This window comes from Gekko japonicus, unplaced genomic scaffold, assembly GCF_001447785.1.
Source record: "Gekko japonicus isolate JY-2015 unplaced genomic scaffold, Gekko_japonicus_V1.1 scaffold131, whole genome shotgun sequence".
NCBI classification, from domain to species: Eukaryota; Metazoa; Chordata; class Lepidosauria; order Squamata; family Gekkonidae; genus Gekko; species Gekko japonicus.
The window spans coordinates 2,227,495-2,241,323 of NW_015167061.1; the positions used below are offsets into that span (position 1 = coordinate 2,227,495).

Sequence of the window (13,829 nt, forward strand, 5' to 3'; positions counted from 1 at the left end):
CCAGAGCTGGCACCCTAGATGTACGGTATGTTGGCAGAGTAATTAGCACGGCAGCGGTGCACAACTTTTTAAACTAGGGATGCCGGGGACTGAACCCAAGGCCTTCCTCCTGCAAATCTTGGGCTCTGCCACTGAGCTTTAGACTAGGGCTGCCAAGCCGTGGCGGGGGATCTGCACGTCTTCACAGGATCCCTGCTGCGGGGGACAGCGATATGCGTTGCACCGCGGTGCAACGCGTATCGCTGTCCCCCGCGGCAGGGATCCTGTGAAGATGTGCAGATCCCCCGCCGCGGCTTGGCAGCCCTGCTTTAGACCCTCCTTCCAAAGACCTGTCTTTCAAACCACCTTTGACTAGGGTTGCCAGGTCTGGTTTTGAAAACACCTGGAGACTTTGGGGGTGGATCCGGGAGAGGGCGGGGCTTGGGGAGGGGAGGGGCCTCAGCAGGGTACCATCCCACAGAGTCCACCCTTCAAAGCGGCCGTTTTCTCCAGGGGAGCTGATCTCTGTCAGCTGCAGATCAGTTGTAAAAGCGGGAGATCCCCAGGCCCCACCTGGAGGCTGGCAACCCCACCTTTGACTTTTTGGAGGAGGGAAGAGAAAACTATAATTCGTCTTTAATGTAAGCAAAAGAAGGGGAAATAGTTGCATGATGTTGCTTTAAAATTTTACCAGCAAGACTTAAAGTGTATTTTTCTAAAGCATTCTTTAAAAGTTAAATATTACAAGTGGGATTTTGCATTCTTTTGAAATAGGTTTAAGTGAAGAGAATGAAGCAGAAAGAAACTGAGGAGCGGAGGGGTCCTGGCTCCTCCTGGAACTGCAGAATCCCCGAAATCTGTCCTCCATCCTCTAGAAGAGCAGGGTATTAAAAGCCCAAAGGTCAATTGCTCATGAGGAGTGTTTAGCTCCTAAATGGAAGCTGCTAAGGGACTGGCACATGCCTCAGATAAGCCCCATTTTGGCTCCTGCGCCTTTGACAACAGCCACGGGACACCTGAGAGACTGCACTCTGAGGGGATTACGGTGCTGGAGTGCTTTCTGCCCGTGCTGCCGTCTCTCTCTGTTTGGCCTGCCTAACCCTCAGGAGGCGTCTCTGCCTCTCGCTAAGCTTGTTGTGTCTTCATGGCTGGTTATAAAACCACATCCAGTTACAATGACATGAGATACTCGGTGTTGAACGTTGAGGGGGACGATCACATGGGTGCCCTTGGCCGGTGGGCGCTGGTGGGCTGTGCTGGAGTGAAATGTCTCATGTCCTTCAGAAAGGAGGAGGAGGAGAGGAAATTGGATTTATCCCCCGCCCTTCACTACCCAAGGGAGTCTCAGAGCGGCTTACAAACTCCTTTCCCTTCCCCTCCCCACAACAGACACCCCCTGTGAGGTAGGTGGGGCTGAGAGAGCTCTGACAGAAACTGTTCTTTTTCAAGGACAGCTCTTATCAGAACTGTGGCTTGCCCAAGGTCATCCAGCAGCTGCAAGTGGAGGAGTGGGGAATCAAACCCGGTTCTCCCAGATTAGAGTCCAGGTACTTAAGCACTACACCAAACTGGCCAAAGAACTCAGCTAGAAAAGGCCCTCAAAGACGGGGCCACCCCGTTTCAAACTCTGAGGGTGGAGGGAGAGGGTCATATTTGCTCTGAGAACCAAAAGTCCTTTCGGCAGAGTGACCCAGGCTTCAACAATCTGTCAGCCACAAGTGGGACCACGAAGGGTGTGGCCTTCACACCGTTTCTTCAGCCTCAGTTTCCTTTCTTTCTGCAAGGATAGGTGGGACCAGGGCAGGATTTCCAGAATTTTTTGGTGCAAAATCTGGACGATGGTGGGTCTCTCACATGACCTTTTAAAGAGTGTGCCGCTTTGCCCCGGCACTTTGGCTTTGGGAAGCCCTTCCTTAATGACCCGCGGGGCTCATCTCTCTTGACCCGGAGGCACCATGGACTCCCTTCTCTCAAGGGCGCACAGGTCTTGAGTCTGGCCGAAAGAAATCAGATGCCCTCCTGTGGCCCAGTTGTCCAGCGGTGCCCTTGGAATGAGGGGCAGCCCAGAACAGGGAATATCCTGGCTTCTGAGCCAACCGGGCAGTGCATGGATTGACTGGGGGCAGGGAGGGCGTGGCGCTCCCCTTCACCTCAGCCAGGGGGAGTGTTTCTTAGGTCACTCCTGCGCCTGCTGGGCTGAGGCTGGAATCTGTTTTTTCAGCACTGAGGGAAAAGCACTCTGCACATGTTCAAAGATGGTTATTTTGAAGTGTCTGTCAGGATGAAAGAGTAGTACGGTATTTATTTCCTCCCATGTATGGCCAAGCTGTCTTTGTCTTCAGGGCTTCATGCCTTTGCAGTCCACCTACAGAGTCGGGCTACACGTCTCCATCATGAATAAAGGAAAATAAGGCAGTCTTGAGACAGTGCTGTAGAGTAAGACAGTTTGGAGGCATTACTGGCTGAGAGTCTTTGGGAGTCCCCGTTTGCAGTCCTGTTGTAGACATCGAAAACTCATTGAATAATCTGAAGGATGAGTTCACTGCAGCCTATTTCTTAGTGTTTGTCTGAAGTCCTAAGGACTGGATCTACTTGCTGATTGCAACGTACTTTATATTTATCTTAAGTCTTAAGAAGTGGATGTACTTGCTTTATGGACATTCGAAGATCATGTTTTTCAGTCCATTGAATGTGAAATTGGAATCTGTGAAGTCTTTCTCTTGGGAGTGTCAAATAGTAAATGTTAGATATCGCTTTAAATCTCCAGCCTATTTCTTGTATTTCATATATTGACTACTATTTGAGAAATATTTGAAGCCTTATGTGATATTAAGTCATACATGTTGCAGTCCACAAGTCTGTGGAGTATCTAGTTGAGTGTAGATTCGAACCCAGTCCTCCCAGATCCTAAACTGATCCTCTGCCCGCTCCATCCCACTGGCTCTCTTCGCATTGCGTAGCGGCCACCAGTCTCTGCATGCGAGAGCGGCAGCCGCTCTTGGGACGCCTCAGCTGCCAACGGGGCTCAAACAAGGGCCCCTTCCCTCCTCTCTAGCGATTGCTCCTTCCTCTGCCCACAGACCCGTTCTTTGGCCAGCGCTACATCCACGTCCTGGGCCGGAGGAAGCTCTTCCACGTGGTGAAATATACAGGAGGCTCGGCAGAGATGGAATTCTTCGTGGAGGGTCTTCGCTTCCCGGATGACAGTTTCAAGGGGCTGGTCACCATCAGCGTCAGCCTCCTGGAGAAACTGGCTGAGGTAACAAAAAAGGGAAAGCAAACGGGTGCGGGGTCTGCTCTCCTCCTTCCAAGAGGGCATGAAAACCACCCAGAGAGGTGGCTGTAACCGGTGCCCTCTGCCCGTGCCCCGGGCCTAGCCTTTTCTGCCATGAAGCATGACGTGATGTCACTACATTAAATGTAGTGATTTAATGTAGTCAGCCACTGGATGAGACTAGATGGACCACTGGTCTGATCAAGCAGGACTTTCCTTATGTTCTTATGAAGACCTCTCTGCCCTGTTGTTGGCCCTATGGAGGAACTGGCTGGCCAGTGTGTGAGAGACGGGATGCTGGACTAGATGAACCCTCCCTGGTCTGATCCAGCAGGGCTCTTCTGATGTTCTTATCAGGCGAAGGCCTCGGCCTCTATGCCCTGTTATTGGCCCAGCAGAGGAACTGGTTGGCCACTGGGTGAGACACAGCACTGGACTAGATGTGCTATTGGTTTGATCCAGCAGGATGCTGGACTAGATGGACCCTCGCTGGTCTGATCCAGCAGGGCTCTTCTGAGGTTCTTATCAGGGGAAGGCCTCGGCCTCCTTGCCCTGCTGTTGGCCCTCCAGAGGAACTGGTTGGCCCCTGTGTGAGACAGGATGCTGGACTAGAGGGACCCTCACTGGTCTGATCCAGCAGGGCTCTTCTCAGGTTCTTCTCAGGGGAAGGCCTTGGCCTCCCTGCCCTGCTGTTGGCCCTCCAGAGGAACTGGTTGGCCCCTGTGTGAGACGGGAGGCTGGACTAGAGGGACCCTCACTGATCTGACCCAGCAGGGCTCTTCTGATGTTCTTATCAGGGAATGGCCTTGGTCTTCATACCCTGTTGTTGGCCCTCCAGAGGAACTGGTTGGCCACTGTGTGAGACAGGAGGCTGGACTAGATGGACCCTCATTGATCCAGCAGGGCTCTTCTCAGGTTCTTCTCAGGGGAAGGCCTTGGTCTTCATGCCCTGTTGTTGGCCCTCCAGAGAAACTGGTTGGCCCCTGTGTGAGACAGGAGGCTGGACTAGATGGACCCTCATTGGTCTGATCCAGCAGGGCTCTTCTGATGTTCTTATCAGGGAAAGGCCTTTGTCTTCATGGCCTGTTGTTGGCCCTCCAGAGGAACTGGTTGGCCACTGTGTGAGACAGGAGGCTGGACTAGATGAACCCTCACTGGTCTGATCCAGCAGGACTCTTCTGATGTGCTTACCAGGCGAAGGCCTTGGTCTTCATGGCCTGTTGTTGGCCCTCCAGAGGAACTGGCTGGCCACTGTGTGAGACAAGATGCTGGACCAGATGGACCACTGACTAAAAGCCATGGCCTAAGGTGCTGACCACTGTTTGAGACAGGATGCTAGCTGGACCCTCACTGGTCTGATCCAGCAGGGCTCTTCTGATGTTCTGATGTTCAGTCACCGGAGTGCCCGAGTGCCTAGTTTAGCTGCCAGAACGCCGGATGCTGCTTCCCGCACCACCGACATGGCTGAGCAGCTGCCCCTCCCCTCCCCCTTGCCCCGTCTGCCTTTTCTGATTGATTGGCTGTGTGTGTCCCCCCCCTCCCCCATGATCTCCCAACTGCCTGTGAAATAATTCCCCGTCTACCTTGCCCGCTGTGCGTTCCTCCACTCTGTGAGCGGTGTTATGTGACTGCGGAAGGAGCTGCTGATGTTACAGCTCGACACTTCACTTGACACTTCTAATGAGCCAATCTGGAGCTGGCAGGTGACGCTTCCCTTTCAGGTCCCCCCTCTTTGTTTGTGCTTCAGCTGCAAGGGCCCTGGCGGGAGCGCAGACTCTCTGCGTGGCTTCAATTGGACCAGGGCAGAAGCCCAATTCGTATTAAGCCAGGCTGCCTACTCAGGTTCCCTGGCCCACGGCTGACATGCCGAGCATAGCTGGGAGGCCCAACCGTGTTGCCGTATAAAAATACAATTTCTATTAGCAACTTGCTAATTTGGCTGGGCATTTCTAATCAGTACTCCTCCAGCCTTCCGCTTCCTCGGCCTCCCCTGTGTTCTCGCCTCCCTCGCCCAAAATGACCTTTCTCTGCTCTCGCAGCACCTGGACTGCTGACCAGCACTCTGTGGGTGGCACTCTTTCAGTGGGGCTGGAGCGCTTTTGAATCCTCCACCTTAGGCCATGGCTTTTAGCCAGCTCGTGGTTTGAAAACGTTTTCTTCAGTTAAAAAGGTGCCTCCCCCCCCCCGCAATAGGGTTTTTAAAATGTTCATGGTGATGTGTCTCACCTTCTTGGCCCCAGAGAGAAATATGGGGATGCAGAGCAGTGCCTAGTGAAAGTGCAAAAGCCAGAACAGGTCCCGGGGTTCAGGGGGAATCGGTCTTCCCCCCAGATAGTTCCGGAGGGCAGCCGTGTGGGTCTGCAGTAGAGCAGCTAGATTCCAGTTCAGGAGCACCTGAGAGACCCACAGATTTTGGGGAGTCTGAGCCTTTGAGGGGCAATGCTCGCTTCATCAGCCTCCCTTCATTACATCGGACGAAGGGAGCTTTCATTCTTGAAAGCTCATATCCCCCCCCCAAAAAAACCCCTTTTTGTGAGAGCCAGTTTGGTGTAGTGGTTAGGTGCGTGGACTCTAATCTGGGAGAACCGGGTTTGATTCCCCACTCCTCCTCCACTTGCACCTGGCTGGACGACCTTGGGCAAGCTGTAGTTCTGACAAGAGCTGTTCTTGAAAAAAGATCAGTCTCTGTCAAGAGCTCTCTCAGCCCCGCCTACCTCATAGGGTGTCTGTCTGTTGTGGGGAGGGGAAGGGGAAGGAGTTTGTAAGCCACTCTGAGACACCTTTTGGTAGTGAAGGGCCATGGGGTATAAATCCAATCTCTTCTCTTCTTCTTCCTCTTTTATTCTCTTTTTTTTGGCCATCAAGTCGAGCTGACGTCTGGCAGCCCCTAGTGGGGCTTGAAGGCAAGGGACGCTGAGAGGTGGTTTGCCACTGCCTGCCTCTGGCCTCCCGGTCCTGGGATTCCTTGGAGGTCTCCCACCCAAGGACTTGCCCGGGTCGGCCCTGCTTAGCTTCCGAGAACTGATGAGATCAGGCTTGCCTGGGCTACCCAGGCCAAAGCACTACTGGGCTGAAATCTGTTATGTTCCAAATCGCTCCTTAGAACAGTGTGTCATGGAGTCTCCTGAAAAAGAACCCCCTGAGCGTATGCAGAGAGCCTTCCCGTTTCTGTTTGGTCCCCGTCCCCAGTCTGGCAGCCGATGTGCTGCCTTTTCTCCAGACGCTGCTGGGGGGCGTTTTCACCAGTGAGACTTTCACAGTCGTTGGGAAGCGGAAGAGGAGAGGGGAGGGAGTTGTGTGCCTTTCCGTACTTTGAAGTGGCAGAGTCTCCCCGTGAACATTTATCATGGAAAGGTGCCCCCCGGCCAGCCTAGTAATTGCGTTCGGATCACGACAGCTGCTGAAGCAGGAGTGGCAAAAGCCTCGAGTGAGTCTAAGCGTGGTGGCAGCAGGTCAGCTCACCCGCAGGAGCACAGGTCTCCCTGCCTGGATGCTGGGAGGAAGCACAGACGTTCCACAGTACTATTCAGCCAGCAGGCAAAGCTGCAGAGACGCAGTCCAGGAAACAAAGCCTGAATCCTGTCAATCAGCTGTTCAGGAGGAAGTGGTTGGAGTCTTCTCCCCTCGCATGCCAAACAGACACAGTGACTTTGATTAAAAAAAAATAAAAAAAATCAGGCACAGCCTCGGTTGCTTTGTGTGCAGTGTGTTGGATCAGGGCCCAACATGTTCCCAGCAGTGTTTCCTCTAAGCTGAGTGAGTGTGAGCCAGCTCACAGTTTTTTAGCCTTCGGCTCACACATTTTTGTCTTAGCTCAGGGAGGATGGGGCTCCAGAGCACACTAATTTATGCAGCAGCCCAATCACCTGTTCACAACTTTAAGGCCAGGAGCTCACAAAGTAGAATTTTTGCTCACAAGACTCCACAGCTTAGAGGGAGCCTTGGTTCCCGGCCATTCAGGTGTGACAACTGTACCTTTAAAAACAAATTACATAAAGGCTTGCATTTCTTTCAGGGTATTCCACAGACCCCCATTTTTACAGACTCTGTAGTTTTCCGGGTGGCTCCGTGGATCATGACCCCAAACACCTTGGCACCAGTGACTGTTTTTGTGTGCAGGTAAAGTTATACGGGTGTGTGGGGGGGAGCAGCAACTTAACTGTAAAGACCTTAATGCGAGTCATTTCAGAAGAAAAACTTTATGGGTTGGTGGGTTTTTTTTTACTGAATTTTGAATTCTGAAGATTTGCTTACATTTAACATTTCTTCCTGTACTAGCGAGCAAACTTTGGAGGGGGGGGACTTTCCCCCCTGGAAGTAGACCACACACTGCAATAGTGGTACCTGGGAAAGCGCTAATTGGCTGCAGACGGCAGTAGCCAAAAACCTAAGAGAGAGAGAGAACTGGCAGAGGCTGGGCCTTGCAAACTGGGTGGTGGTGGTGGTTTTTACTTGCAGTCCACTTGGCTGACTTGAAAACCAGTCCAGCTCCTCTCCTAGTGAGAGTGGATTGTGGAATCGGCCCATCTGGTCTCTGGGAAAGAAGCCACACACACACACACACACACACACACACACACACACCTTGTGGAATTCTCTTTCAGCCGCACAGTTCCCAGCTGACTCCATTAACAGTGTTATCCTTTTTCCTCTCGCAGCGTAAAGGATAATTATCTCTTCCTGAAGGAGATAAAGAGCTTGGTGAGCAAAGCCAACTGCCAGATGAAGGTGTGCTCCAAGTATATGAACCGCAGCGACCGGTGGATGCAGGTGAGTGGGGCCTGGGGCCGTAACAGTATGTCAATTGCCAGGTTTAAAAAACCCTAAAACGTAAAGGCCTTCAAGTGAGAGGGGGAGAGTGACACTGACCTTCATTTTTTTCCAGCAGCAGCTGGGGGGGGGGGGGGGGGTTCTCTCAAGGGCTAACAAGTGGCAAACACCGTGTTAGATGGACACAAAAGGTGCCACAAAGCACCCCCATTTCATATCAGCAACAGACATGCATGCCGTCGTCCACTATCCAGGAATGTAGGAAGCTGCCTTCTACCATTAGTCTACCTGTCTTGGGACCCTCGACCCCCAGAGATTTCTCTCTCTGACGCCTGAGATCTGAGACCCTTTTTGGGCCAGTTTGGTGTAGGGGTTAAGTGCGCGGACTCTAATCTGGGAGAACCGGTTTTGATTCCATACTCCTCCACATGCAGCCAGCTGGATGACCTTGGGTCAGTCACCCTCACCGGTGGCAGCTCCTAATCGAAGGCCTGGTGGAAGAGCTCTTGTTTTGCAGGCCCTGCGGAACTGTAAAAGGGCCCTGATGTTATCCGGGAGCTCATTCCACCAGCGTGGAGCCGCCACCGAGAAGGCCCTGGCTCTAGTAGCGGCCAGCTTGACGTCTCTCAGGCTGGGAAAGGTCAGGCGATTCTGTGTTCCTGACCTCACTGCTCTCTGGGGCACATATGGGGATAGGCATCTAACAGAACTACATTCCCAGGGTCCTTGGGAATGGAGAGTGAACCACTGGCCCAGTGCAAACGTGTCGTGTAGCTGTGCCCCATCTCTGCCAAGGAACCCGGTGGTGGGTCTGTGACCAGCTGTTGGCAGCCAAGAGACACTTTTCATGTGTGTAAACGTGTGTAACCCTGATGTTTCTCCTTCCCTTGCCAGGATGAAATCGAATTCGGCTACATTCATGCCCCTCACAAAGGTTTCCCAGTGGTTCTGGACTCCCCGAGGGATGGGGGTCTCCAAGATTTTGCTATCAGAGAGATTTTGGTAAGCGCTGCCCCTTTGTTCATGCGCCATGTTCTGGATAACTCTGGTCAGGCCTGGTTCAGGCACAGGCGTGTGCTTTAGAAGCCCTAGGCTGCACCCCTATGCTGGTGCTACTAATGCCTTGGCATCGCTACAGGATTTGCACTAGCATTTTAGGTAGTGTTTTAATATCTATATTTATATTTTGTTTATTCTCTGTTTTATCTGTTCAGTAAAATTCTACGTAATCCACCCTGAGCCTGCTTCGGCAGGGAGGACGGGATATAAATTAGATAAATAAATAACAAATAAATAGGCGTCTAATTAGCTTTCCCGTACCAGACCATTTGACTCCAAGCCGAAGGGACACCTCAGTAACTCTAGTTTCATTCTGGGTATAGTACACAAGTAAATTCAATCAGAAAGTGTCTGCTTAGATTCTAAGCTTGTTTTATTGAAGCATAATTATTGTGTTCTTAATATAATTCAAATCCACAAAGCAGTTCAACTTCCCATATTTTTAGGATTATAAAATCATCTCCTAACAGTAGCCACCTGTCCCAACTTGATAAGGGTGCACATTCTTGGCTAACTCATTCTCTTATCATTTCAACCCCACACAAGTTTATCTGTACTTAAAATATCTTTTTAGAATATATTAAAAATGTTAGTCCATTCTCATGACTCTTTATCTTAACAAAGTCTATTTGAAAATAACGATTGTGAGTTTCTCTTACATGTGAATATCTTTTGGCCCCCAACCACTACTCCTGTCCTTGAGTAGTCATATCTTCGCTTCTGTGAAGTTGGACATTCTTGAAGTTCTCAGTCACGTTCTTCACCTGAGCCTAAACAAACTGTTCTCTGTTGATTACGTGTCTTCTGTTGGGTTACATGTCTTCTAACCTACACAAAGCCATATAATTGCTGCCACTCTGTCTTCTTCTTACTGTTCCTCAAGGCCGTTCTGTTCCAGGTCTCTAGACTCCCATCTTTGCATGCTTCCCTGAGAAGCCAGGATTGTTCTGTTTGCGTGTGCTGCAGCCTTTTCTGTGATCTCCTTGGTCAAGTCCAGCAACTGTTCCCCTGTATTTCTTTCTTTTTTTTCTTTTTTTGTTCCCCTGTATTTCTGTCCATATCTGTGACTGACAGCCCAAGCAAGTGATGCTTCTCATCGGGACTGTGTAAAGGAAGGTCGACAGGAGAAACTACACAGTGCTGAGCCTAGAACGGTAGCATCTCTCCCACCTCAGGCCCTTGGGGAGCTCCTCTTCTCTTGCTCTGCAGAGAGGCTGCGGGGGAACGGAGAATCCGTACCCATCTCTGGGCTTGGACTTCCCGCTTTGCCTATTCTGGGTGCACAAAGCTTCGGAGTAGAGGGGGTGGACAAAACACAGGAACATCAGAGAAGCCAATGTCAGATCAGGCCAGTGGCTCACCCCATCCAACACTCTGTCACACACAGTGGCCAGAAATACCAGGGGCCATCGGGAGGTCCACCAGTGGGGCCAGGACACCAGAAGCCCTCCCACTGTTGCCCCCCACCGAGCACCAAGAATACAGAGCATCACTTGCCCCAGACTGAGAGCTCCTAGCTATACCTTAAGGACATAAGGACATAAGAGAAGCCAATGTCAGATCAGGCCAGTGGCCCCTCCAGTCCAACACTCTGGGTCACACAGTGGCCAAAAATACCAGGGGCCATCGGGAGGTCCACCAGTGGGGCCAGGACACTAGGAGCCCTCCCACTGTTGCCCCCCCCCAGGACCAAGAATACAAAGCATCCCTTGCCCCAGAGTTCTTATCTAAAAATGATGCCCACTTTACTTTTTTTTTTAATATATTTTTATTTTGCATATCACATGATAACAACACAAATCATATATTTTTTAAAGATACTATACAGTCCATTACATCCTCTTTTACACCGTATCCCTGGCAATGGCTGTTTACATTATAATGGTTATTAAAACAAAAAGATTTTCCCCCCTGTCATTGCCAGTGATTGCTTAGAAAACTATTTTTTATTTCCTTAAACTCCAACTCAAGTAATACAAACTTAATAAAATGATATTTATTATTGTCCCAGACAGTTTCTCTTATATCTTATCCGTATTATATTAAGCCTTTTAATTGCTCTTAAATAGAAAGATAAACCAACAACCAAATAATTTAAATCTTCATGGCGGAGTTCTTGGATGTTGCCACCTCTCTATGGGACTTTGGAAATCCCAAAGGGGGTCTTTTCCTAAGGCCCCACCCTATAGAAGGTGATAAGGGAGTTCCTCCCGAGTGCCTTACCCGCTATGCTCCTATTGTACCTTAGTGTCACATGTTTAAAACAATATATTAATATTAAATCGGCTTATCTAGAGTTAAACCTGTTGTCCTCTCATTTTTTGTCCAAAGCTTAAAGTTGTAAAGCAGTTAGCATTTCCTCTCCGGACTTGACATCATAAACGGTGTGGGCTCTGCCTTTGTAATTTATTTGTAAGTGTCCGAGTGGAAGCCAGCGGTATCTAATTTGTTTTTCTGTCAACCGCTTTGTAATTGGTTTCAAGTTCCGGCGTGCTGTTAATATCTCAGATGGCAAGTCTTTGAACACTTGTATTTTAGTATCCTCGAGTTGGAGCCCATTATTTTTCCTTGCAGCTTCTAAGACGATAGCCTTTACTTTGATATCTGTCAGCTCAGCAAGAATATCTGGGATTAGAGTAGGCGAGCCTGTTTGTGGTGGTTTCAGCCGATAAGCTTGGCTAATTGGTGCGGCCGGCAGCTGCAATAATTCCTGGAGCCAGAGATTTAAAGAGTCCGTGAGGTCTTTGTCTATGCAAAAGTTTGGGGAGATTCCCCTGAATTTAATTTTCCTTTCCCGAGCCTTAATATCCAAAAGAATAATCTTGGACTTACTCCAAGTCTCAAAAGTCTTCAGGCTTTGTATATCCTGCTTATTTATAGCAGCTTGCGTCAGTGCCTGGTCAGTCCTTTCCCGCAGATCTGTTAGGCTGATATTCATAGCATCCAGTTTCTGATGAATAGGGGTGATGCTATCTCTAATTTCTTTTTTTCATTTCCACCAGCATGGTCTGTATGTCTTTCTTAGTAATTGAGTCCTCACGTTTTCTTTTACTCTGCCGGCTAGGTGCCTCTTCTTCCAAGTCGACTTCTAATGGGGGGGGGGGAGTCCTCATCCGATGGTTGCATAGTTTGCTCATTTTGTTGAGCTCCCTCGTTGTTTTTCTTGGCTGCTTTCCCTCCTTTCCCTCCTCTTTGCTTCCCCATTCTTATCAGCAAGTTGTTTTTGTCGTTATAGTCCTCAATTAGTCTTTATTTTGCGTTTTTTGGAGCAAAGACGCGGAGGCTCTCTCGGTCCGACTGCGCAATCTCGCAGCCACCGGAAACTCCCATGCCCACTTTACTTGAGAGCATCTTCAGTGGCTTATACTGACAAGGGAAGCTTTGGAAAAGTTCAGAATGAGGTATTGCTTGCTTGCAAAAACGCAAGCGCTGTGACATCAAAAACAAGATGCCCAGAGTACTGAGTCCTACACCAGATATCCAGTTGCAGATTTCTGTGGTGCAGATTCCCTGAATAAATGCAGTCCATGAAACAGGAGTGTGTGTGTGTGTGTGCGGGGAGCGGGGAGCGGGGGAGTGCACGCAGGCACACAAACAGGCACACTTGTGAGGACATATGGCTTCTCTGGTTTTGAACTGTGGTTTTTTTTAATAGATTCCCGTGGGGTCGCCGTGTTGGTCTGAAGCAGCAGAACAACGTTTGAGTCCAGTCGGGCACACCTTGAAGACCAACGGAAATATCTGAGGGAGTGTGCGCGCACACGAAAGCTTATGCCGTGACCAGTGTTCCCTCCAAGCTGAGTTAGTGTGAGCTAGCTCACAGTTTTTTAGCCTCCGGTTCACACATTTTTTGTTTTTGCTCGGGAACAAGGGCTCCAGAGCAAAATGATTTATGCAGCAGCCAAATCGCTTGCTCACAACTTTAGTGCCAGTAGCTCACAAAGTAGAATTTTTGCTCACAAGACTCCACAGCTTAGAGGGAACATTGACCGTGACTGAAACTTCGTTGGTCTTAAAGGTGCCCGACTGGACACAGACTTTGTTCTGTGTTTTCTTTACGTTGTATGCTGGTAGATGGAAACCACCTAGAGTAAGGGGTTGAAAAGCAGAGTGCAGATTTTAAGATCGATAAATTGATAAGACATCCACCATAAGTTCCAGCTCAGAGCAGATACACCTATGCCGGGGTAATGACGGATCCAAAGTTTGCATAAAACCAAACCAGAACGTACGGTGTCCATCAAATCCTCACACATCTGGAGGGCTTATGGGGCCCAGGAGTCCCATTTGGAGCCTCTTGCATTTGTTTGCTCACCGTTCTGGCTTCATAGGAATCTCTCGTGTCATGGCTGAGCCAAGAGGACAGAAGCCACCGCCTAAGTCCCTGAGTGCTTGGTGGACGGGCTGTGTGCATCGTTGCGTATCAGGCGGGCTTCAGAACACAGGAGGAGACCTCCAGCATGCCCAGAACCATGGCGCTGGCCCAGGAGTCCTAGTGGCAGAACCTGGTCCGTCCCCCTGGATCCCCTTCGTAGCCTTGCTAGGCAAAAAGACAGAGCTGTCATATTCTCCTCTGAGAGAAAAGAGAGGAAATGATGAAAGGGGAAGCAGCAGGGGGTTGACGCAGGAACTGCAGGGCAGCTTGGCTAAAAAAATGAGCTTTTAATGTTGCTGTTTCGCTCCGCAAGACCCCCCTGTCCTCGTCTGCACGGCTCCGCTTTGAAGATCATGGCAGAGGAGTTGCCTG

General features: G+C 50.1%; 1 protein-coding gene across 1 annotated transcript in view; it reads left to right on the forward strand.

The window, feature by feature from the left end:
- The window catches only part of PADI2 (peptidyl arginine deiminase, type II), a 54,961-nt gene that overhangs the window by 24,555 nt on the left and 16,577 nt on the right, over positions 1 to 13,829 (forward strand). The window contains exons 7-10 of the mRNA XM_015412620.1: positions 3,060 to 3,238; positions 7,269 to 7,372; positions 7,912 to 8,023; positions 8,918 to 9,025. Coding sequence (XP_015268106.1) covers positions 3,060 to 3,238; positions 7,269 to 7,372; positions 7,912 to 8,023; positions 8,918 to 9,025 — 503 coding nt within the window. The remainder of the gene's footprint in view (positions 1 to 3,059; positions 3,239 to 7,268; positions 7,373 to 7,911; positions 8,024 to 8,917; positions 9,026 to 13,829) is intronic.